At 35.4% G+C, this 27510-nt stretch overlaps 1 protein-coding gene and 1 long non-coding RNA gene across 3 annotated transcripts in view; one reads left to right on the top strand and one right to left on the bottom strand.

Annotated features, from left to right (window-relative positions):
- The window catches only part of LOC142541156 (uncharacterized), an 89471-nt gene that overhangs the window by 505 nt on the left and 61456 nt on the right, over positions 1-27510 (bottom strand). The gene's annotated exons all lie outside the window — the stretch shown is intronic.
- On the top strand, positions 7378-12771 carry LOC142541153 (protein NETWORKED 4A-like). 2 transcript variants are annotated; one of them, XM_075647781.1, is made up of 3 exons: positions 7378-7514; positions 10339-10447; positions 10786-12771. In XM_075647781.1, the coding sequence occupies exons 2-3, from the start codon at positions 10339-10341 to the stop codon at positions 12471-12473; spliced, it is 1797 nt and encodes a 598-aa protein (XP_075503896.1). In that variant the 5' UTR covers positions 7378-7514; the 3' UTR covers positions 12474-12771. The 2 variants fall into 2 exon arrangements, with proteins under 2 accessions (XP_075503896.1, XP_075503897.1); XM_075647782.1 differs by lacking the exon at positions 7378-7514 and adding an exon at positions 9402-10115.

Genomic DNA, 27510 nt, shown 5'->3' with positions numbered 1-27510 from the left:
AATTTAACTACATATTTTAAATTAAACGAAATTTATTTGAAATTTTCGGATCGAAAAAATAAAACGTATTTGTTGATGACAAATTGGTAATAAAACTAATTAATGTAGATTAAATAACTTTTTTAAAAATTAATAATACTTCATAATACGTAACATTTAATTATAATAAATACATTCGTAATATTATACTTATAATAAATACATTATTAATAAGAATAAGGACAATTCTATCATAATCTGGAAGATTTACTATATGTTATTAAATAATATATACATGTCAATTTTTTTATTTTATTATTAATTTTAGTTTGGTTATTAGCTAATTCCTGTCACTAATAATTATTTTTGCAACTAGATCATTTTTTATTAAAATATATCACTCATTAACATAAATCAAAAGGCATATAAAAAACAAATTGAGAATAATTTTTAAAATTTCACGTAATTCTAACCTCCGTAATTTATAATACAATTAATATTATAATTATACATATAATATACATAAAATTTCACGTAAATATAAAATCCGTAATTTATATACATATTCTAATTCCAATAATACAATTAATATTATAATTATTGTAATTAAATTAAGTATAATTATTATTATTACTTAAAACTACTAGGATGCGTTCATGAAGTGCTCGGTGATGCAAAAATTCTAAATTACAATATTATAATTTCAATAATACAATTAATATTATAACTATTGTTATTACTTAAAAATGATATAATTAACGAACAATAATAAATATAATAAACAAAAAAAATATCGTTACCTCTTAATATTCTGAAAAAATACCGAAGACTTACGCTAAAAAATAAATGGAAAATTCTGAAGACCGGTGCTGGAAAGAGTGCTCGATGCTCGGTGATCGAAAGAAATTTGCTCCTAAGGCCTTTGCTCGGTTTCGGTGACAAAACTGAGGAGCACACACCGCATTTAAATAACCGAAAAGAAGTCATGGATTCTAAAAGAATTTGTGACACACTGTCACGGATTCTTAGAATAAATTCTTTTAGAATCCGTGACTTCGTTGTCACGGATTGTAAAAATGACTTCGTTGACATACTTAATTTTTTTTAAAATGATTGAATCTGGGTTCTAATTTTCGGATTGTAATCTTTTTACAAACCTCCAAATTTTATAATATTTTAATATATACTTTTTAAAATTATATTATTTCTAAAAAAAGCCCAAGGTAATCCTGCCAGTTCATAGAAGCGTGATTCTCAGCATCCCCGATGTGGGAAAAAATTAAAAAAAAAAAGAAAAAAGAAAAGAAAAGAATCAAAAGGCAACGCCAATCTAATACACTGCAAAAGAAAACCGATTTAATGGGTTTTCTGGAAAGCAAATGCATCGAATTGTTATCTAAATTAATAAATTTTTATTGTCGTTGTATTAGTTAGTATGTAATTATTATTATTTTATATATTTGTTTTTAAATTTTTGGAAGTTGATTATTTTGTATCTCTCAATTTTTGTAGTGTACTAGTTATTCTGCACACGGGATGCATGTGCGTACAGTCTTTTTTATCATTATCGATGGACTAAAGTGAAATTTGACAAATTATGAAGGGACTAAATTGATATTTGAATTTTTTAAATAAATAATAAATAAAATTGTGTATTGAATTTTTTTAAAAAAATAATAAACAAAAGTGTAATATTAGTATCATATAAGGGTAAAGTTGGAAAAAAAAGTTGGTGTCTTCCTAAGTGGTTACTATCATGCCCTCAATCTTAATAAAATAGAATAGATTATATAAATATTGATATAATAATTGCCTCTAAAAAGTGTTTGAGCTGATGGAGTAGCTCAAGATTTAATCGATAATTAGGAGTTTGATTCCTCTTGTCTTATTGGAAAATTTGTCACACAGAATTTGTTTAGTTTAGTTTATTTAGTTAACGTGATTTGAATGATATTATTTTAATATGAGGTTTGTTTAGTGCACAACGAAAAATTGAAAATGCGGATTCTCTATTTATATATAATAAACATATATTTGATTAAATAAAGTTAGCATTTAATAAAAATGTCATAATTAAATTAAGAGGGTGCATTTCACATGCCTAAAAGAAGTCTATTACGAGGCCTACCGCCTGCCCGTGGTTGATTAACCAAAGAAAAGTGGGATATAAAGGCAGCAATGAAGACATTTTAGCAACCATTTATTTTTTAAAAAATATATATGTATGCCAATGAAAGCATTTATTAAATTTGTTTAAGGTAATGTGTGGAAAAACTTATTTTAAGTGTTTTTTAAAATTTATATATAATTTTCAAATATTTCAGAAGCATTTATTATTCCACCCCTGTATCCGTTTCACAACTATTTCAATAAGATATTTAAATTGAAGCCTCTTACTTTTTAGAGACACTGTAGGAAGGCTCAAATATAACTCATGTTGTTGGACAATAGGAATAGTCAATATGTTCTTAATCAAGTCCACGAGCAACGGATTGGTATTGGGACTAAAGAATATGGCAGAATTATCATAGTTAATGAGTTTCCCAGATGCTCTCTCATAAATAGACAAACATTCTTTGACACGTGCTCCTTCCTCCATAGTTGCTCTGAAGAAGACCAGACTATCATCTGCAAAAAACAAGTGAGACACTGATGGACTAGCAAACACAATTTTGACCCTTTAAATAACCCTTTGGCTTCATATGCATCAATGAGAGTAGATAAGCCGCGTGCACATAAGACAAACAAGTAACGTGAGAGATGATCCCTCCGCCGCAAACCTCGACCTAGCTTAATGGGTCCAAATATTTCCTGATTTATTCGAAAGAAATATAAGACAAATGTAACACAATTCATCACATTTGCTATCCAGTTATAGTCAAACCTCAATCGTGCCATTATCTTCTCCAGAAAATCCCATTCAACCCTATCATAAGCCTTGCTCATATCTAGATTGTGAGGGCTGCATAACCACTTCGACCAGTCTTTCTGTTCCTTAGCCAGTGCAAGATCTCAAAACCCACGATGATATTTTTAGTAATCAAACGTCTGGGGATGAAAGCACTCTGAGAATTCCCAATAATTTTTCAAAGAACAGGTCTGAATCGATTAGTGATGGCTCGAGAGACAATTTTGAAAAAGACATTACAGAGGCTGATCGGTATGAAATCTTTTACCAATTGTGGCTTTTTATCTTAGGAATGAGTGTAACAAGTGTCTCATTCCAAGGCTCTAATGAATCCCCCTCATTTAGTACTTGGAGAACTACATTTGTAACATCCTAACCGACTACGTCCCGGAATTTTTGAAAAAAAACTGTAGATAGTCCATCTGGGCCAGGGGCTTTATCCAGATGCATGTCAAAGATGACGCGTCTAACCTCCATTTCTATAAAAGGGGCACACAGAGGCCGGTTCATCTGAGCATTCACTTTAGGAACAATTGTTTCAAGAACACGTTCAATCTCATCCTCGAAATGGTTGGAAGCTTTGAATAAATTTTCAAAATAATCCATCACAATCTTTGATATCTTTCTATCCCCTGCACACCAATCACCATGGCTTGAGACCAATCCGGGAATGGAGTTCTGTCTTCGACGAGCAAAGGCTTTGGAATGGAAGTACATTGTATTGCGATCTTCATCCTTAAGCCAAGATGTTCTATTTCTTTGTCTCCAATACATTTCCTCTTTCGAGGCAAGTTCCTCGACTTCTGTTTCTAATATTTTGATCTGATATGATCTGATTGATAGCTCCATTGGCACTTTTTTGGAGCATATCCAATTTTTCTCTTTGTGATCGTTGTCGCCTAGGGATCTTTCAAAGTTTGTTGTTATCCCATTGGATTAGAGCCTTTTTACACAAATTCATGCGCTTCAGCAGAGAAGAACATTGATATCTTGGTCCCCATCCACCCTCAATCACCTCTTTACATTCATCCTCCATTAACCAACCTTTTACAAACTTGAAAATCGACCAGCAAATTCTATTACTTTCTCGGGTATGAGTTTGTTCCCCATGCAGTTTCATACATATTGGTCTGTGATCTGAGTGGAAATAGCTTAAAGAGGTCGCACTAGCTGCAGGAAAAAGTAGGCGCCAATTCAAGTCACCCACAAAACGATCCAGATGCTCAAATGTAACATTGTTGGGATCTCTTCTATTTACCCATGTAAAGAACTCACCATTACAGTGAAGATCCTTAAGTTCACATACCTCGAGTGCATCCCGAAAAGCTTGCATTTGAGATCAAGCCATTCTAATGCCTCCCATCTTCTCATTATCAAAACATATTTCGTTAAAATCTCTTCCTACTAACCAAGGTAGTTTGTGGAATTCTGGAATACCTCTAAGCCGATGCAATAGTTCCCTTGAGAAATGGCGAAGAGGAGTTTCGGGATGGCCATAAAAGCCAGTGAAACGCCACTCATTCTCTGCTTCCTGAACAATACAATCGATATGCCCATGCGAATATGATTTTATCGACATGTGAGCTGGATCCTTCTGAAGTAATGCTAATCCACCACTCCTGCTCGACAATTCAGTATGAAACATCTTGAGAATCCCAACTTATATTTCCACCATCTGCAATGAGTCTCTCTCATTTTGGTTTCATTAAAAAATAAGAGATCGGTTTTCTTTTTGGCGACCTAATTCACGGAATGCCAGTGGTTCCCAAGCCCTCGGGTCTTCCAAATTATAATATTCATAAGGATCGCAACCACCGCCGCTATATTGGTAGATTCTGAAATCTCCTCACCACTCTTCACCCTTTTCTTTATTGGGCTTTTATAAACCTGCTCTATATAATCTCCAACAATCGGTAGAGCTCTCTTGATCCCTGAGTTAGCAATGGGCACCGAGACTTCCTTTACCTCCCTGCTCTTTTCTCTAGCCTTACGCTTCCACTGCTTCGATCCATGGCTTTATCTTGGCTCAGCTTCATTCCATCACTCCGTACCTCAAATGCCTTCAATCCCAAGGAAGTCATTGGAGGTCGAATTTGCTCCAAAGTAAGGATAGGGGCTAGAGATTTTGAATCAGCCAGGGATGCCCGATATTCTACATTATTCTGGACCTGACATAGATCATTTTTATTTATTGTTGTGTGGTTGGGATCCTCACTGGACATAAAGGAAGTTCCACCCGTTACCTTCTTGATCAAGTTCCGATCCTCTGGTTTTTTTTGAGACATCATGTGGGTTTGTTTTGTTGCTAGTATTTTCAGACCGAGCCTCACTGCCCCGAGAGTTCCTTCCTCCGCCTAAATGAGACGAGGCCTGCATCCTATTACCATGTGTGAGATTCACCTTATCTGCCAGTATATTAACACACTCCCGACAAGAATGCCCTAGTCTCCCACATGCGTAGCAAAAGTCCGGTAGTTGTTCATAAGTCAATAAGATAATTACATCCTATTCATCCCTCATAGTATTAATACAGATACACTTTCTCAGCTGATGTGTAATATTGATACGAACCCGTATTCTGGCGAAGCGCCCCAAGAAAGCACCATTTTCGCACTTGTCCAGTTCCACAACCGTGCCTATCTGCCGACCCAAGTTCAATAGAATATTCTCGTACATGAGCGCTAGAGGAATATTATGAAGTTGTACCGAGATAGTGGACTCGTCTAACGACATAGATCGTGGAGTATTCCATCCAGTAGGTTCCTTAAAAATGATAAGGTTTCTCGAGAAATTCCATGGGCCTTCTGCCAAAATTCGAGCCCTATCACGAAGAAAATTTAACTAAAAAACAAACGTGTTATCACCTTTGGCTTCTATGGCAATTCGTCGTTTTGTCTGAAGAATTCGAGACATCTGTTTGACATAATACTTCTCTATTAATGGCCTTTGACGATAGAACTTTTGCCACCAAGCACCGTGATAGACGTTCCTCCCCGATTTGGATGTCTGCTTCGTCGAGATTAACAGTGTAACGCCCCAGATTCGACGACTGTCCTCACTGTATTAAGACTGGTCTTTCCAGCGTGCTTATGTCATCACTCACACGCATCCTGGGAAACTTCCAGGAGTTCTTGATACAGTAAGGACAGTCGTCGAATCTGGGGCGTTACAAACAGTTAACGTCCCATTTCATCTGGATCCATAGTGTGGAGAAAGTAGAATCAACGCACAAATCAAAGAATGAAAGTGCGGCTCAAACCTGGAGATACAAGAGGCCAGCCCTAATGGCTAGAGAATTTCTCGATTCTTGTTCGTAACCACTAAGATAAGACAAAAACTTGTGTGGGACGATTTTACTGGTTATATTTTGTGAGACATATATCTTATTCAGGTCATCCATGAAAAAATATTACTTTTTATGCTAAAAGTATTACTTTTTATTGTGAATATCGGTAGGATTGACCCATCTCACAGATAAAAATTCGTGAGACTGTCTCACAAAAGATCTACTCATAAGATAATCAATATTTTAAATATCAAGATAACATGTTTAGATACGATAGAGGATATTAGGATTACTTTTTGTTTATTATAGTACAAATATTATAGTCGGTCCCAAAATCGAACAGCTCATTTGTATATTTAAGCAAACGATTCGATGATGTAAATTGAATTTACATTTTTGTAAATAAACTGTATGTATAATTGCTTTACTATTCATTAGTTGTTTAAAACTAAAAAATATGATGTTGTTTAAAACTAAAAAATATATCATAAACCAAATAATTTTAATAAATACACACATTTAAGTATCATAACTCATATTTAAGACTCATTGTAACTCTGAAATCAATGGCTCCCATTATAGTTGAAAATTATAATTTTCAAAATTCAAATCGGTTGTAGCTTGTAACCACAAATTTATTAAACCTTGATCATCAACCATAGAAACAAAATCATTAAAAAAATGCTCAAAGGCCTTTTTCCGAATCGGTGAAATAGATATATGTTTGACCAATTGTTATGAATCCGATTTTCTCAATCAATATTTTTTCGAATCTGACTATCATAGATTGCAGGTTATCATAAAAATTTACTCGGTGTGTATTGAAAAATAACGAGGACAAAATTCAATATCATAAAAAAATATTAAAAATACCACAAACACTAAAATCAATAAAAATCATATAATACGAATGATTACAAGAACTAAGCTGATTTATTTGGTGGGAAAGCAACAAAAATCATTATAAAACAAAATTTTAGAAATCTTTCCATAAAAAAGTGAAATATTACAAAAATCCATTAATTAAAAGAAGAAAAGTTTGACTAAAGGACAACATACTTCCCACCTCGTCTCATCTCCAAATGCCATGTTCACAAGAATTGATATTCCAGTCTTTTCCCACCGTCATCTCTCTATGACCAAATACATATGAATGCATAAAACTAAAAACAACTATTCGATCTTTTCTTGATATTTTCTTTTTGTCTTTCTTGCTGCGGATTCGGATTCTTCGTTTTGTTCTTTCGTTTTTCAACCTTATAGTTTCAGAAGGTTTTCTTGGTTTTCAATCATCGAGCAGGAGATTTCATCTTTGGAAGAAACACAAAACCTCCATTAAAGGTGAGAGCTTTTGCTGATCAATACTCTGTTTTCCTCCTTCCACTTGATTCGAAATCTGAGATTTTAAAAACAAAATTTTTTGGGTTTGAATTATTACAGCTAAATAAATAATGGAATCTCTTACATATCGTTGTGATTTTGTTGAAATTATTCTCTTAATCTTGATCTGAGGTATGTATGAATGGGCGGTGGAGAGGTCTCTTTCAGTGTGTGAAATTTGAAAATCTTGAAGATGAAGATAGTAGCAGTCCCCCAAGCCCACATCTTTTCTTAAAATTTAATTTTTTTCCCCTTGAAATTTAATTTTTTTTCCTTTGAGAATATATTATATATATATATATATATATTTTTTTTTTAATTAAATTTTATGGTACTTCATTTTCCTGGCTTTATGAGCTAGCTATATGGGCCATATGATTTTTGCAATTTTCATCGATTTCTTGGAGCAACTTTTTTCAGGGCTAAAATAAAAAAAAAAGGGTTAATTCAGAATTTGTGTCCTTGTACTATAGTTACTCTGGCATTTTCTACTTTCTAATTAGAATTAGTTTTAACTCATTGTTTTAGGAAACACCAAAACTCGTCTCAATGATTAATTTTGTGAAAAATATTTCAATCCGATTTTTTTTTTTTTTTTTGTAAATATAGAACGATTCGATCCATATTATATATTGCAAAAAAATTATTTTATTAATTATTAATTTAAAAAAAAAGAAAGAACTAACCCGATGCGTGGATGTAGCTGGAAGTCTGTAGTTAGAACAGAAGTGCTAATCTTGAAGGTAGACGCGCTTTAGGGATGAGGTAGTTAGCACGTTCGGTTTAATGATTTATTTAAAGTATCGGAGTGAATTTTTTTTTTCCTGAAAATATATTTTGAGAAGTAACTTAGAATGAATATGACATGTTTTTGGTTAAGTTTTCGAAGGAAATATTATTTTTTATTGTAAATACGTATGTTTGTGTGGATGGATGTGCTGTATGATTTAATCTTTTTAAATGTTAATTGTTATGTGATTTGTTTAAATTAAAAATATTTTTTAAGTGTGTTGAAAAGGTTTTTTAATTATACATTATGCGTTTAGATTTATGTCAATAAAATAAATAAGGAGAAGAGAAGTACTTAAAATATTTTAATCCGTCAATAGAAATGGCGGAGGATCGATTTTTTATTATTTTTTATTTATTATATATTTTAAAAATGAGGTGGTGGTTAGTCTTGAAATATACCGGGGGTGGTAGGCTGGCTGTTAAATGGCCTGCCTAATGCATAAGTTAATTTAATCACGGGATGAAATTCTCAGCTTCATTTTGTGTTACATTTCGTACTGATGTGTTACAATCAATTTTTTTTGGCATTTTGGGTTCCTCACGTTTTAATGAAAGTTAACGGTTCGTACCGATGTGTTGCAATCAAAAATTTTCTTGCACAACAATGAAAATTAAGTGCCAATTATATCATATATATTTAAGTAGCTGAATATAAGAATATGAAAGGAAAGGAAAAACATGTTATAGGACAAATTCATAATTCTAATATTGATGTGTTTGGTTGGTATTCTGAAAGATAAAAACATCTATGGCTTCCTCTTTGATATGATTTTTCTATGCTACAACCGAAGTGTTTTCTCACTGTAAGATATGGCGAAATTTTAGTATTTTGATCGTTAACACATGATGTCAGCTTTCATTAAAATGTGAGGAACTCACATGATCTAATTCTCATTGGAGGATTGACTAAACTTGTTTGATTCTATTATTACTATAGTAACAACAGTAGTTACAAATATAACGATTATAGTTAGTTCTAATTTGGTAATAAATTCATGAATCACCACTTATCAGAAATTTAGTTTATTATTTTTGGAAAGTTATTTCTAGCATATTTTTGGTTTGAAGAATCTTAACTGTGTGCGGGCCTCGTCATTTTCTTGCCACAAATTAAAATTCTATCGAATTTCTTGGCCAGTTGGCAGGCGATAAATTCAGTCGCGATTCTGCTGGTGTGAAGATGGTTTCCATGTTATTTTTATCCTTTTGCTTCAATGTTGTCATTGAGAACCATATGAATGGAATCCAAATAAATCTTAGATGTGTTGAATATTTTTTTGTCAACTCTTGGAGTGCTTGTGCTGATACCTTCAAGAAAAATCGTTACCATTGTTATGGAAATGTTCAAGGCTGTAAATCCAAGAGCAGGACTCAAACCCAATCAGCTAGTTTTGTAAGTTGTCAAGCCTCCTAGATTAAGTAGTTACTCCACAATTTCACACGGAGCCGACTTACCTTTGCAACTCATGCACCTCAATCAAGTTTATAATGCAGACATGGAGCAATTTATCGGTATTTGACCCGATGGTAGCGATTTCTCAAGTCATTCATTCCACTGCATTGATTCTCAATGCGAGAACCATTGCAAGACTATAAACATGAGAGGAGAGGCCAGATCCAAAAACTTCATAAGCGAGAGACTAGAGAAGATGGTCTAAATAAAAATCAACCTTCTAGATTGGCGAGACTCCAAAACTTCGCTGTCACTTCACAATTTAGCGTGAAGCTGATATGGCGACATAAGAATAACTTCTAATGATTAACTAATTGGTATTTCTTTTTATGACTCAAGTGTATTAATTTTCTTTTCGCTTTTTTTTTTTTTTTTGGATTTTTACTCACTTTTATATAATGGTATTTACTTGGCCAAAAATCTTGTTCTGCTAATCTGTTCGATCAAGAAATATTTGCTGCTATCATCTTGAAGTCAATGTTCTGCATGTTATCTTCTTTTGTTTGTACTTTTGATGTGATCTTTGGCACCTGATTCCAGATGAAATCGAGTAAAATAAAGAGGATGGATTCAAAAAAGTCTCACTCCTGGTGGTGGGATAGCCATGTCAGTCCCAAGAACTCGAAATGGCTGCAGGAAAACCTTGAAGGTAAAATATTTCAAGACTCATTGCTCTACGTTCTCGACATAAAAATATCGGATAAAGTTATATCACACCGCAAGGAGATGCATTTATATATGTGATCAACCAGTTTGTTAACAATGGAACATTAATTTTGTGTCGTTAGGTCTCGAGTTCGATCACATCATCTATAATATATTTAAAAATTTGTCATCACTTGTATTTGGCTCTCTACTAGGGAAAATAATGTTAGTAATTTACTTGGACAATCTTATTTATGTTTATTTGTTAATGATAATATTAATTTTTTAACATAGTTCTCCTGGTGGATTTTGTATAATTGATAGAAAGGTTGTTTATTTCAGAAATGGATCAACACGTGAAACGGATGCTGAAACTCATAGAAGAGGATGGGGATTCGTTTGCCAAAAAGGCCGAAATGTATTATCAGAAAAGACCAGAGTTAATCATTTTAGTTGAGGAGTTATATAGAATGTATCGTTCGTTGGCGGAGCGGTATGATAATGTGACTGGTGAACTCAGAAAAAACATTCCGTTAGATCTTCAATCGCAGGGCTCTGGAATATCTGAGGCAGGATCCGAACCAAGGTTAAGTCGTCGTAAATCTGGTCCGCCGCGTGCTGCTGGATTTGACTTCTTTCTTGGAAGTGGTGGAAGTGGCTCGGACTTGTATAGTAAAGAAGGAGACGAGTCGTCTACTTTGGACTCAGAGTCGGAATCAGAAGATTCTTCTGTGAACAACTACTCGAGCATACAGAGTAATGATGATGAACAGGGACTGCGGAGGAAGATTGTCGAGCTCGAGGTCGAGCTTCGTGAGATAAAACAGAAGTCTCAGATGCAACGGGAGGAACGCGATGAAAATTCAGATTTTTCTGCTGAACTGGGAACATCATATGAAGATCTGAAGGCAGCAAATGAAAAGATTCGCAGATCAGGAGAAGAAATTACCCACTTGAAACTTGAGCTTCAAAAGTACGAATGTATGAGCGATTCAAATAATTTTCTTTCCGAGGATGATATGAAGCGGAAAAATCCAAGTGTCTTGGATTCCATTACAGAAATCGAAGAAATTATCGATAGACAAAAGAACGAGGTTTTGGATCAAGACAACAAGATTCAAACGCTCGAGGAAGGCCTTAGAATCACAGAAGAGAAGCTTCATTTGGCAGAGGAGGAAGTTTCAAACTTGAGGCAAGAACTAATCAACAAGGATGGCTCAATTCAGAATTTGCAAGATCAGCTCAAAACAGCATCTAAAGATGTATCTGGCTGGAAAACCAAACTCGAGAAAGAGCAAAGGGAGGTCTCAAAGATACTAGATCGAATAGCGAGGTACAAAAACAATCTTTCTGATCGTGATCAAGAAATACGGGGACTGAAAGAAGCTATATCCAATGCCAATAAGAGCTTATCTGAAGAAAACGATCAACTTCAAGCACAAATAACTAGAATTTTGAAGGAGAGAACTTATTTGGAGGATAATCTAAAAGAAATGGATTTACGTTGCCAGTTCTTGGAAGAAGACATGAGACGAGTCAAGTTTGAAAAGGACGAGTTGCAAGTTATGTTTGAAGCTCAAATTTGCCAGTGGAAAGCCGACATTACAAAGAAAGACGAACAACTGGAAGAACTAAACAGAATTCTTGAAATACTTAAGCTTGAAAAGAACACGCTGATGGCTGAAAAAGATGATTTGAATTCAAAGGTTGCAGCACTGGCAGAAGAGATTCATTCGAAAGAAGATTATGTCGACCAAATCAAGAATGAGTTGAATAAACTTCAAATGGAGCATGTTGAATTGATATCTGGAGCTGAGGAGGCACGTAACACTGTGAAGGAGATAAGCATGAAAGTTGAGGAACTCGGAACCGAGGTGGAGAGACAAAAAGGAATCATTCTTGAAGGTGCTGAGAGAAAACGAGAGGCGATACGACAGCTTTGTTTCTCCCTCGAGCATTACCGGAGTGGGTATCATGAACTTCGAATGGCTGTTGTTGGGCACAAACGACTCCCGGTAAAAGTATCGTGATGCTGCATTATCTTTTCTACTTCGAGTATCGTTTTGTTCTGATCCACTGGTGAGTTGAGGTCTCATCTATACATCCGTAGTTGGTTTGCAATAGATGAGGTTTGGTCTTACTTGTATAGTTGGTTGTGCAATTTCTGATTTTGATAGAATAAACAGCACAACAATGTGCACCAAAGATATTCTTTGTGGTTTTGTTTTGTGTAGTTTTTGAGAGGAGAAGCCAAAGTTTATTTATGAAATTTTAATATCAAGACGAAATGAAATCAAGAATTATTATTATTATTATTATTATTATTATCATCATCATCATCATCATCTAATTAATTAAATTTAATGTAGATACATGTCACGTCCCCGACCCCTAATCAAGAGGCAAATTTATGTCTATTGCTTCTAAGGGTGTGTGTGTGTGTGTCTATATATATATATATATAGTTGGAGTACTTTCTCGCACTCACAATGGAAATTTAAAAAATTTAGTATGGACATTAAAAAAGAGTGCGTAGAATTGTTTACTTTTTCATGTAACTAACTATGTACACCAAACCAATCCGAGATTAGCGGAGTTGGTCTTTCTTATAAATTACTATGGATGAATCTTCTTTCTTTTGATCGTCTAATTTATTTCACGATATTAGATTCATTGTTTTGATTGTACTAGAGATATTAAACAATTTTGCATCGAGATTGGATTGTCAGAATTTCAGAGATAATGTGGCCGTAGAATTTTTCTTGTGAAAATTCAAGGTGGTCAAAATTTTGAATGGAGGATAAGGGAGAGAATTTTTCTGTGTGCAAAAACTGTTTCCTTTCATATAACCAACCCTTGATGAAATTTTTATCGACTTCTATTAGGAATCATAATCCTAATCTCATTAGAATTCTTATTTTCATTAATTAATGAAAATTCTTATGTTGTATATATCATGCAGGGTCAACTTTTGATAACGCGTGATTTTATATATATATATATATATATATTATATATTAGTACATCAATATATATATACACACATGTACATGTATATATATATGTAAAATTAAATAACGATTATTTAATTTTTTAATTAACTTATTAATAAAAAAATTAAACTCCTCTAGAATATTGTGTGAGAATCTTGTACATATTAGTAGTCAATACTACAAACATTATTATTTAATTAGTAAATTGTAAATTTACTAAATATACAATTTACTAATTAAATAATTGTGAACTCATTATAGCTACAATCTACGATCAGACAGCGCCAGTGTATCAATGATATAAATCTTGTTCATATAATCAAAATTGAAAATTTCGAAGATCAAATTTCCACTGATCCATTTTTTTCAGTTGTTAGTTTTGTGAACTCTTTCACCAAAATAGACAATTTATCTCTCCTTACTCAATTAGCAGTTAAGTTAACTTCCACTTCTTCCATCATATGAAATCAACTCATACTCTTTTATAAGTATTTTGTTCGATCTCCATCAAACTACAGTCACCAAATTCAACTCCTTAAACTTGAATGTCTCAATGGAAACACCGAATCCAATACTTGTGACCATCAATGGTTCGAAGATATATCTAATCGTGGGTTCACAACTTCATGTGATTCAGAATAACCTTTATTATTATTCCGGCTTATCCTAATTTGCCATATTCTTTTCATCAACATCTTGATCAAGAATGTCAGAACTAAATTCTGATTGCATCAATTGGATCGTGGTAAAAATTTCTAGTAAAATCGCCTCATGATCTTCTAGGTATTACTGATAATGCCTGCAAGAATCTTAAATTATGGTTAGCGTACTTTAGGTCCCTTCAACTCATATTTATAGATTGAATTTGCAACCATTGGTACATCGAGAGTTGCAAATGAATTCGATAACTATGTGACATATCTTTGAGTAATAATATTGACATCGTATGTATAACTAGAAAAATACATTTCTCTAAAGCACTTATCATGCTCTGGCCATATACTCCTTGCACTATTAACTAATCAGATCACATATGATATCTTCTCTCATAGGTGAACAGTAAATCTCCGACTACAATGCATTTCCTCCTACGTATTTCGAAACTACATCCAACCTTGTCACTTGATAACTCTCAATAGAGTCGGTAAACAAGTCAAAGTGCCACTCCAGTACGCAGAGTCTGTGTTGTCCCGAATCAAAGGACTAATGATGTACAACCATAACTGCGGTCTATTCCACTCTATAAGTGATAACCACTTAGACAGTTCTAGGGAGGGTAGTTCAATGCATCATCATATGATCACACATCTATATGAATGAACATCTTCATGCCTTTACCAATGAAACACGGGTTTACATCACATATGCTAGCTCTCAAGCTCAAGCGACCTTTATTCTTATTTTAGACGGTTGATTCGACTAGAAACTTGTTTAAAATATATGATATCTTAATAATAAGTTTTGTGATCTTATATTGTGAGGCAGATCTCATGATACCTATAATATATTCAAGGGTTTTATTGATGCAACTTGCATAGTATATAAATGAAGTAAATGCCATAATTGGATAAAATCATAAAATATTATTAAAATAAAGATTATTTTTACATAAGAGTCAATAAAGTCCAAGCCACAAGTTGTCTAGCTAGGTACCCACTCTAACAATCTCTCACTTGCCCTTCAGCCAACTATCCATCGATTTTAGACCCATTGTTTCACTATGCTTCTCAAACAGTGGTCTTGGCAGGGGCTTTGTCAGTGGATCAGCAATGTTATCTATAGAGGCGACTCACACAACTGATATGTCTCATTTTCCCACAATCTCATGGATTATGTGGAACTTCCTGTGCTAGTGCCTTCGAAGGCATTTCGAACACTATATTCTCCAATGAGCTGCAATAGCTCGTGTTCTAAGAATATTAACACCGATGAATTAAATCGAGTTTGGTTAAAACCAAGCGGAAGAAACTCGAAGTAATCCTTCGTGAATAAAACTGTTATATTATAAAACGTTTTAACTTATGTAATCTGAATAACCGAAAAAAGGGTAGATTAGTTATTACATTCATCAGTTTAGTTATGGTGACAACTAAACTGACGAATACTCCAACTGATCCAAACAGTTTGAAAACTGCAGTTAATCAGTTAAATACACAAGATATGTTTATGGATGTTCGGAAACTTCAAATGCTCCTACGTCACACCTTCTACCGCCTTGGGTAGGATCCACTAGAAGATTTTGATTTATACAAACACTTGTACAAACTCACTCAGCTAGGACTTACTACTACTGCCTAAACTGAACTCCTAACTACGACTGAAGGCAGCACCTTCCAGCCAACATTTTTTTAACATCTATGTGTCAAAGACTACATACACAAGTTTAACATCTTTGTGCAAGACTTTATTTGAGTGGTTGACAGAAATTTATGTGTAAGAACTTAACCAGAATGTTCTCACACACAGAGAGAAAAATGCTTCTAACTAAGCAGATAACACGTTAAAGTGCCCCTCTAGGCTGATTGCTTCTGAAAGCGGATGTTCAATGTGTGTGCCCTTTCTTTTCTCTCTTGAAGAAGCTTTTGTTTTTGTATATCGTTCCTTTTCTTCAGCTTCTTCTTGTTCTGTCTTTATTGAGTCTTCACTGATCTCCTCTTTATATAGGCGGGAAAACTGAACGTACAGTGAGACTCATTTATTGTATCTATTGCATCTTTAATTTGTTTCTTGGAATTTGTGTCTCGACTTTTCGACTGCCCTTCTGAAACATTTTGTATTTAATGCTCTGATGCAACGTCTATTATTGTCCTTTGACTAGACAATGGCTTTGTACCTTCATGCATAGCTGGAATACACTGAAAGAGTTTGTCTTCATCTCCAACTGAAACATTCTGACTGATGCTTCAAACTGGTCAGCTGAACTGATCATTCAGTTGGGCTGGTGAAATCAGTTGGCTCGTCAATTGAACTGATTTCACTCTCGTTCAGTTGGACTGATCAAGTGGATTTCTTCATCAGTTGAACACTCCTTCGGCTGGCCAGGCTTTTGAGGTTCTCCTGCTGAACTACCTATCAACTGGACAATCAGCTGGACTGCTCAATTGACGTAATCAGTTAGACTGATTCAGTTTGTGATCAGTTAGGTCATCAGCTTGCGATGTAAACAGCTCGTGAGTGAACCTAGCTTCTGCATACTAAGGTGGATTATTAGTAACACAAATTAACAAGTTTTGTTATCATCAAAATCAAGATTGCAAACTTGAAAAGTTCCAACAATCTCCCCTTTTTTATGATTACAAAAACCTGAGCAGTTAAGCGCAATATATTCAGTTCAAAGGTTAGTATATTCAAATATCGTTAAAAGCTTCCCCTTTATAACTGAATTTAAAGAAATTTTGAAAACAAACAAAAACTCCTCTTCAAAACTGAATTGAAAACCTTTCAAGAGAGATAATCAGAATTAAGAAAATACTTTTCAGTTGATGAAAAGGAAAAAAATTTCTCAACAACTGAATTTTAAAACTGATTGACAATAACTTCAGTTTGAGAGAAAAATAAAAAACTCCTCCTCAGAAACTGAATAAAAAACCCGTATCTGAAAGATAATATAATCATTCATTCAGAGATTATAATCATTCAAGCAATGTAGACAAGAGATCTGGAAATATCCATTCAATCACAACGAAACACAGCTGAACAAATATGATGTTTATTTAAATAAATTTCCTTGTATTTACATTTGAGTAAATACATCAATTGAACAAGAAAAATTACTACAACAGTAGCATATTTTAAACGATATCAGATATCAGTTGGTTTATGCGACAGAACTGGATATACTATCAACTTGTTGCTTGACTGCTTGAAATGCTGCATTGGTTGTGAGTTCAATTTGCTAGAGAAACGAGTTAAACTGCTTGAACTTGACTTCTTCGCAGACTAACTGGTCGAGTAGACTCTGACTAGGCACAACTGGAATACAGCTGGTGATTTAATCAGCCAACGTTCCAGCATGGATGAGTTTTGTCTGAAGAATAGCTGACTTGGTAGGTTTGCAGCTGAAAACTTGTTCAACGAGCAATTTAGCTGTGCATCTTTGCAGATGATTCTCAGTCCGATGCAGGCTGATTAAAATCCCGAAGTTATGAATCTAGAGAAGTGGCTACAACGTTAGTTGGAGAACCAATCCTTTCAACTCTTTACTAAAGAGTGACATATAAATATTTTCAAATAGTTTTGAAAATAGTATGAAATAATTTTAAATAGCTTTTAACACTGTTTTAAAGTACAAAATTTTGAAACACAGTTTTCTTCAAATGTTCTTCTTAGAACAACCTGCTCTGATACCAATTGAAGGATCGAGTGTGATAGTGCCTTCGAAGGAATTTTGAACACTATTTTCTCCAATGAGCTGCAATAACTCGTGTTCTAAGAATATTAACACCGATGAATTAAATCGAGTTTGGTTAAAACCAAGCAGAAAAAACTCGAAGTAGTCCTTCGTGAAGAAAACTGTTATATTAGAATACGTTTTAACTTATGTAATTTGAATACCGAAAAAGGGTAGATTAGTTTTTGCATTCATCAGTTTAGTTATGGTGCCAACTGAACTCACGGATACTCCAACTGATCCAAACAGTTTGAAAACAGCAGTTAAACGGTTAAATACACAAGATATTTTTATGGATGTTCAGGAGACTTCAAATGCTCTTACGTCACCCCTTCTTCCGCCTCGGGTAGGATCCACTAGAAGACTTTGATTTATACAAACACTTGTACAAATCTACTCACCTAGGACTTACACTACTGCCTAAACTGAACTCCTAGCTACGATTGAAGGTAGCACCTTCCAGCCAACACTTCTTTAACGTCTATGTGTCAAAGACTACATACACAAGTTTAACGTCTTTGTGCAAGACTGTATTTGAGTGGTTGAGAGAAATTTATGTGTGAGAAATGAACAAGAATGTTCTCACACACAAAGGGAAAAAGGCTTATAAACTAAGCAAATAACACGTTAAAATGTCCCTCTGGGATGATTGCTTCTGAAAGCGGATGTGCAATGTGCGTGCCATTTCTTTTCTCTCTTGAAGAAGCTTTTGTTTTTGTATATCGTTCTTTTTCTTCCGCTTTTTCTTGTTCTATCTTTATTGAGTCTTCACTGATCTTATTTTTATATAGGCGGGAAAACTGAACGTACAGTGAGACTCATTTATTGTATCCGTTGCATCTTGAATTTGTTTCTTGGACTTTGTGTCTCGACTTTTCGACCGCCCTTCTGAAACATTTTGTATTTAATGCTCTGATGCAACGTCCATTATTGTCTTTTGACTTGACAATGGCTTTATACCTTCATGCATAGCTGAAATCCACTGAAAGAGTTTGTCTTCATCTCCAACTGAAACATTCTGACTGATGCTTGGAACTGGTAAGCGGAACTGGTCTTCAGTTGGGCTGGTGAAATCAGTTGGCTCGTCAGTGGAACTGATTTCACTCTCGTTCAGTTGGACTGATCAGCTGGGTTTCTTCATCAGTTGAAACACTCCTTCGGCTGGCCAGGCTTCTGAGGTTCTCATGCTGAACCACCTATCAACTGGATAATCAGCTGGACTGCTCAATTGACGTAATCAGTTAGACTGATTCAATTTGTGATCAGTTAGGTCTTCAGCTTGCGATGTAAACAGCTGGTGAGTGAACCTAGCCTCTGCATACTAAGGTGGATTATTAGTAACACAAATTAACAAGTTTTGTTATCATCAAAATCAAGATTGCGAACTTGAAAAATTCCAACAGTTTGGATTGCTGATGAGACCTTGGTTCCTTTGCTTGCACAATGGCACGAGTGTTGTCGCAGTAGACCGGGATTGGATCAACTGTTTGAGGAATGACACCCAATTCTTGAATGAAATTCCTCATCCAAACACCATCTTTTGATGCGGCTGATTCAACTATGTATTCGGCATCAGTAGTTGAATCCGTTGTGGTGTCTTGCTTGGAAATATTCTAAAAAACAGCACCACCATTGAGCTTGAATTCAAATCCAGATGTTGATTTCGAATCATCAACATTTGATTGGAAGCTAGAATCAGTATAGCTTTTCAATTTTAATTATCCACCCCCGTAAACCAGAGACAAATTTTTAGTTCTTCTTAACTACTTAAGAATGTCCTTCACGATTGTTCAATGCAATTGACCAAGATTCTATTGATATCTGCTTGCAACACTCAGTGCAAATGCCATATCAGATCGAGTAGATATCATACCTTACATAATACTGTCTATAGCAGACGTATATGGAATGCGGTAATGGTTTCTATCTCATTATCAGTCTTAGGGAACATAGATAGATTCACACCATGACACATTGGGAGATATTCTCTCTTAGACTTCTCCATAGTGAATCTCCTCAGTATGGTATCGATATAAGTGGATTGAGTGAGCCCTAACATCTTTTTTAATATATCCATATATATATGTATTCTGAATACATATGATGCTTCTCATATTCTTCATGGAGAATTTACTAGCTAAATATACTTCAGTTGACTGAAACATCCCTACATCATTCCTAATTAGTAGTATGTCATTAACATAAAGTACTAGGAATGTCAATGTACTTCTACTAATCTTCTTGTATACATATGATTCATCAGGGTTTTTAACAAATCAAACTATTTGATAGTGTTGTCAAATCTGATGTTCTAGTTCTTTGATGCCTATTTGAGCTCATAGATGGATCTTTGAAGTTTGCATATTTTTTGCTCACTTCCTACTTATGTGAATCCTTAAGGTTGAGACATGTAAATCTCTTTCTTAATGTTACCTTTAAGGAACGTTCTCTTCACATTCATCTGTCATATTTCATAGTCATATCATGCTGCTATAGCTAGCAATATCTTAATGAATTTGAACATTGCACTGGAGAAAATGTTTCTTCATAGTCAATACATTGACTTTAAGTATATTTTTTTGCTACCAATCTATCTTTGAAGGTCAATATATTCTCATTCATCCCAAGTTTTCTTTTGTAAATCCATTGGCTTCCTATGGGAACAATTACCCCATGTGAATCTACCAAGTACCATACTTAGTTTGAATATATGGATTCCATCTCAGACTGCACGACTTCAAGCCATTTAGATGAATCGACATCAGACAATGATTCTTTGAAGTTTATTGGATCACATATAGGAATGAGCTCATCTTGGCCTTTTTCAATAAGCAGGCTCATCCTCTTAGGTGGCCTTGAGACCCTTTCGGATATCCTAGGAGCTTGTGTTTCTTCAACTGACTGTTGGGGTGTGTTTTCTACTGTTTCAAAAATGAGTGATTACCGAATATCTTCGAGATCTAAGTTTTTCCTTTTCTATCTAATAGGAACTCCTCCAAGAAGGTGACATTCCTTTAAACAAACATTTTTGCTTAACTGGAATCATAGAAATAATATCCAACAGAATTCTTTGGATATCCCACAAAAGTAGTAAAAATTGACTCTACTATCTAATATTTTTCCTACTTGCCCACTTCAAAAAAGTAGTACATCCCCATATTTTTAATAAAGAATATTTGAGTGGTTTCTCATCTATATCTTATATAAAGTTTTGTCTACTGTCTTTGTATGGACTTGGTTCAACAACATTGCAGTAGTTTCAAGCGCAAATCCCGAAAAAGATTGCGGCAATTCAGTGAATCCCATCATAGATCGAACCATGTCCATCAATGTTCGATTAGGACATTTTGACACAACATTCAACTAGCGTGTGGCAAGGGGAGAACACTATGAGAGAATCTCATTCTCTTTAAGGTGGTCTTGAAACTCAGTACTTGAGTATTCTCCGCTTCGATTAGATCGAATTGTTTTAATACTCTTTCCTAATTATTTATTTACTTCAGCTCTGAATTATTTGAATATTTCAAAGGCTTCAAACTTGTATTTCATTAAATATACATACCCCTATCTCGAGAAGCCATCAGTAAAGGTAATGAAGTAGGATTAGTCATATCTCGTGCTAACACTTAGAGGGTCACACACATCTCTATGAATCAAATCTAGTAGATAATGTGCATGTTCCACTTTCCCTAGGAAATGAGTTTTGGTAATATTTTCTTTCAGACATGACTCCCTTGTCTCAAAAGAGTTAATTTCTGAAATGTCAAACATGCCCTCTCCTACTAGCTTGTGTATCATTTTTTAGAAAATAAGTCATAGCATAGCGTGCCACAAGTACGCTTGATTTAGAATATCTTGTTTTCTTTTGTTTGTTGTTGAAATCGTCTTTACTTTTACATTCACTTATCATTGCTAAAATATTTCTGACCCAGATAATTTCTAATGTCCAGACTTCATGCAGTGAAACAAACATGTTCAAACTTATCGGGCTTCGTGGTCCCGTTAAGTATCATTTGGAAATTGTCTTTTATTGGGCTTGTTTTTTTTTTTTTTTGTAAGAGGTTGAACATTTATTTATCTTATCTTGTGAGTATTTTTCGTCTCTGACGAGAAGCCTACTAGAAAAACAACATTTTCCTTCTTTATGGCAGTTTCGTAAGCTGTAAGCACATTGACTAGCTCTTCAAGGCTAGTCTCTATCTTATTCATGTTGAAGTTCACCATGAACCTATCAAATGAGTAAAAAACAACAAGATGATGTCATCAAATAACTCTTTAGGAATAATCAATCCAAGGCTCGCCACCTTTTCAAGAAGATCAATCATAAGTACATCATGAAAGGCCGGATCCCCATCTTGCATGTGTGTAGTCATGAGCTCCTTGAAAGTAGTGTGCATCACTGTACGAGTTTCAACTTCATACAACTCTTGTATGTGCATTCGAACGTCAGCAGTATACCTTATTTCCTCAAAATTGTCACGCCCCGAGACCGAGGCGTCGGTGACATCCGAAATTTTTTATAAATTTACATGAAAACAATTAAGCCTCGTAGAAAATAGCCAAACACCAGTCTTTTCATAAATAAATATTGTCTTTACAATGACAACAAAATGAAAATTACATCAGAATTGTGGAAGCGAAATAAATACAAAGTCTTGAGTCTAGATTTTTAGCTATGATCACCAGCCCCAGAACGTCGTCTGTTCTTCCTCATTCTTATCTGGGGAGATATGTAAGGGATGAGTGCTTTGAGAAACACTCAGCAAGTGGGGGCCGATTGATTACCACATATACATATAAGGATAATTTAAAACATCTTTTAACAAACTTCCAAAACTTATTATATCAAACATTAACTGAATCAGACTCAAAAGGTGAAACAGAACTTATCAGAACAATTTGGTTATAACCACTAACCACCATTAGCTTTCCCTTGGTGTATTTCAACAGCTAACTAACCTTGGGTGTCACCACCAGATCCAACAATCTCCACCTTGACTCCAAGGTTGGCGGTCCCCTCTCTGTTGTTCGTTTAGTTCCAAGCTACTGCCTTTACCAAGTTCATGCAATGCATGAACTTGCTCTGTGGCAGTGGTTTGGTCATCATATCTGGTGGGCTATCCTTTGTATCTATCTTCTCCATTTGGACATCTCTCTTTGATATAGCATCATTTACAAAATGCAGCCTTACATCGATGTGATTGGACCTTTCATGGTACACCTGGTGCTTAGAATGATGTATCGCACTTTGGTTGTCGCAATGCACCACAACCTTATCCTGCTTCACACCCAACTCAGACACCATTCCTTTTAGCCAAAGTGCTTCCTTGATCCCTTAAGAAAGAGCTATGTATTCAGATTCTGTTGTTGACAGTGCTACCACAGATTTTGAGTTAGCTTTCCAACTAACTGATGTTCCATACATAGTGAATGTGAAACCTGAAAGGGATTTTCTTGTGTCTATGTTTCCAAGCAAAGTCTGAGTCTACATACCCCACTATGGGATTTTCCAGGCTACATCCTTTCTCAAACATTAATCCAATGTTTGCGGACCCCTTCAAGTATTTGAACACTCCTTTAATGCATGCCAATGAGCTTCACCTGGATTAGCCATCTATCTTGACACCACACTCATGCTATAGGACATATTTGGTCTGCTGCAAACCATTCATACATTATACTTCCAACTCCACTGGCATAAGGGGTGTGTGACATTTCCCTTATTTGTTCTTCATTAGCAGGGGATTGTTCTTTGGACAGTTTTAGGGACTGAGGCAGGGGTATTCCAACTGGTTTGGATTCATGCATGTTGAATCTTCGGAGGACTTTGTAAATGTATGAGTTTTGGCACATAAAAAGTTTGTTTCCTTTTCTATCTCTTAAAATTTCCATCCCTAAGATTCGTTTGGCTTCTCCTAGCCGCTTCATGTCAAACTATGAACTCAGGAGTTGTTTAACAACTTCCATGTTGGCCTTGCTTGTGCTGGCAACTAACATATCATCAACATACAATAGGAGATAAGTTTTAATCTCGTTTTCTTGCTTGTAGATGTACACACAGTTGTCATAGCTACATCTTCTGAAGTTATTGTTAAATATAAACTCATCAAATCTCTTATACCATTGCCTTGGACTTTGCTTAAGTCCATAAAGAGACTTTGAAAGTAGGCACACCTTTCCACTGGTTTATGGGGTGGCATAGCCTTCAGGTTGGTTCATATAGATAGTTTCTTCCAGTTCCCCATGTAAGAAAGCAGTCTTGGCATCAATCTGTTCAAGTTCAAGGTTTAATTGTATTGTCAATGCTAGGATCAATCTGATGGATGAGTGTTTAACCACGGGAGAGAATATTTCATTGAAATCTACTCCTTGTTGTTGTTAGAAGCCTTTTGCAACTAGGCGTGCTTTGTATCTAGTCTTTTCTTCACCAGACATGCCTTCCTTAACTTTATATATCCATTTACATCCGACCACTCTTTGATTCTTGGATCTGTCAACTAACTTCCAGGTTTTGTTTGTGTACAAGGATGTCATTTCTTCATTCATGGCCTTAATCCACCTTTGTTTGTCTTTCCCTGATATAGCTTCTTTATATGAATTCGGTTCATCATGTTCCAGTTGTTCTGCCACAAACAATGCATAGAAGATCATATCGCCTTGACCAAACTTATCAGGGGGTCTAATTTCCCTTCTTTGTCTGTCTCTTGCTAGATTGTAGGATCCCAGATCATGGTCAGTCAGATATGTTTGGTCTTCTTGATCCAAATTTTGGTCTTGTTTTGTCTCATTCTCAAGGGTTGTGGTATCTTTTGGTGGCTCCACCTCGAATTGTACATCATCTGTAGTCAGTTCATTTTGTCCAGGGCTGCTGGCTTTTTTCTTGTATCCCATTCTGGACTCATCAAAGGTTATGTCTCTAGTATAGAAACACTTGGTACCCGTACTTTCTAGGTTCCAGACTTTGTAACCTTTTACTCCTTCAAGATAGCCAATGAAGATGCACCTTCTTGCTCTTGGTTCCAACTTATCTTGTTTGACGTGTGCATAGGCTAGGCACCCAAATACTCTTAGTTTTGAATAATCTGCTGGTATTTTATTCCGGATTTCCATAGGTATTTTGAAACCGATGGCACTGGATGGGCATCTGTTTATTAAGTAACAAGCAGTGGTAATGGCTTCTCCCCAGAAGGCCTTTGGGAGTCCAGCATTTAGCATCATGCATCTAACTCTTTCAAGAAAAGTGCGATTCATTCTTTCAGCCAAGCCATTCTGTTGAGGAGTGCCGGGTACTGTTAAGTGCCTTGTGATCCCCTTTGATATGCACAGGTCGTTGAAATATTGTGACATATATTATAGTCCATTTTCTATTCTAATGTACTTTAGCTTCAAGTCTAGTTTGTTTTTAATCAAAATGAGCAACTCTCTAAACTTGGTCAGTGCCTCATATTTAGCTTTAAGCACAAATACCCAGACCTTTCTTGTGAAATCATCGACAATTGACATAAAATATCTTCCTCCAGCATGTGTTGGATTTTGATGGACCCCATAAATCTGAGTGCACGTATTCAAACGGTCTGGATGTGTTATGAGTTCCCTTTGTGAACCTCACTCTTTTCGCTTTTCCAAGGATCAAGATTCACACTGGTCTAGGTTGAGAATCTGGTCTCCACAGAGCAAGTTTTGCTTGGATAGATGAATTAGTCCTTGCTCACTGACGTGTCCTATCCTGAGATGCCACAATTTTGATGCATCACTGGTGGTTTGTGCCATAGCGGAGATGCCACTGTGGTGCCTTGTAGTATGTACAGTGAGTTTTTTTTGTGCTCTTTCATGATCACTAATGACCCTTTTAGTATTGTGAGCATGCCATTTACAGAATTAAAACTATAACCATTTAAGTCAAGTGTCCCCAAAGACAGGGACAAATTTCACTTCAGTTAGCAATCTCTCCATTCCATCATGCATTTTGAGTCTTATGGTACCAATGCCCCTCACTTTGCATGATAAATCGTTTCCCAGCAGCACCAAACCTTCTTCTACTTCGGTAAATGTCTCAAACCAAGATCTGGTGGGGTACATGTGGAATGAACACCCTGAATCAAGGATCCAATCGCTGCAAGGGCTCTAATCTGTGACTGCCAGTACTTCTGTTGAGTCATAGCCATCACATACCATCGCAGCTTCAGCACCTTCCCTTGATTTGTCTTGCCAGTTCTTCTTCCTTTCGGGGCAATTCCTTTTGTAGTGTCCCTCCTTATGAAATTGAAAACATCTATATTTATTTCTGCTTTTGGATCTTGAGTGGTTTCTTTCATTTCTGAAGGGCCTCTTATCAGTTCTCCCACGTATTGCAAGGCCTTATCTTTGCATATGTCCAATGGATTGGATCTCCTTTTGTAATTATTTTTGGTTTGCACAGCTGATTGAACTTCTTCAAGAGAGATATTTGTTCTCTACCATATAGCATGGCATCGCGGATATTTTCGTATGAGCTTGGGAGGGAGTTTAAAAATATCCGGGCCTTGTCTTCATCCTCCAACTTCACATCTATATTCTCAAGATCATCGAGGATCTTAATAAATTCATCTATTTGAGTTGAAATCCTTTTATCGTCTGTGATCTTGAAAGAATGTAGACGTTGCTTCATGTACAGTCTGTTGGCAAGAGACTTCGTCATGTATAAGTTTTCCAGATTGTTCCACATGGCTGCCGCAGAGGGTTTTTTTTGAAACTTCCCTTGGGGGTTTATCACCGAGGCATAGTATGATGGCACTTTGTGCTTTGGCAAGAATTTGTATCTTCTCCTTTGAATCATCTGGGATCGCATCTTCTCTATTTAGTGCTTCTATCAGCCCCTATTGGATTAGTATGGCTTTCATCTTGATTCTCCACAGCCCAAAGTCATTGTTTCCAGAGAACTTCTCGATATCAAGTTTCATCGAACTCATCTTCTTGATCTTCGTGGTTATGGTTTCGTTCCTGCCCGTTTCCCGCGGACGACAGCCGCTTGTTAAGTTTTATCGATCACGATTTACACCGCACTCAACTCGTTCAAACGAAACCAAGAATTATAGCATGCAAGATAGAAAATACAAGATAGGATTACGTGGTTCGGCGCTGAAATGCCTACATCCACGGGAGAACACGCCAATCGCCTTTATTAATCAACTCAACAAGTGAAAGTTACAAAGTGCAAGAAAATAATAGCCAAGTAATTGAATCACAAATGAATATATTTTTCTCTCAAATGCTCTCAATCCTTATCTTCCTATCCATGCAACCTCTCGGCTGTTGAGCTAATTTTTCAATCATGGAGCTGTCTGTCAGTCCTTCTGTGTCTCTCTTCCAGCCCTATATGGTGGGAGTCACCACCAGATCCAACAGAGTTTTCCAATATTCACTACGGTAGATGGTGGGAAAGTTCTCATAAGAAACAATTTGTATTTGAAGGGATTGGTTCCATTAGAATCAAAGTAGAGGATGGTACTAACAAAACTTAGGTTTTTTCCAAAATTAAAAAGAAATTTATTTTCTCTTGGAAATATCAATCTACTTCATCCTTTATTAGCCAAAGGATGAAGTTCTTACTATAACAATGGGTGCAATATAATAGTGTTTGTGATACCTCTTGTCTCACATGACAAAAATTAAAGATTTAAAATGAGTTTATAATGAGCTACGATG

The sequence above is a fragment of the Primulina tabacum genome, chromosome 3 (assembly GCF_025594145.1).
Source record: "Primulina tabacum isolate GXHZ01 chromosome 3, ASM2559414v2, whole genome shotgun sequence".
In the NCBI taxonomy this organism is placed as follows: domain Eukaryota; kingdom Viridiplantae; phylum Streptophyta; class Magnoliopsida; order Lamiales; family Gesneriaceae; genus Primulina; species Primulina tabacum.
Note: the sequence above shows the minus strand (reverse complement) of the source record. Positions and strands in the feature narration are given on the sequence as shown.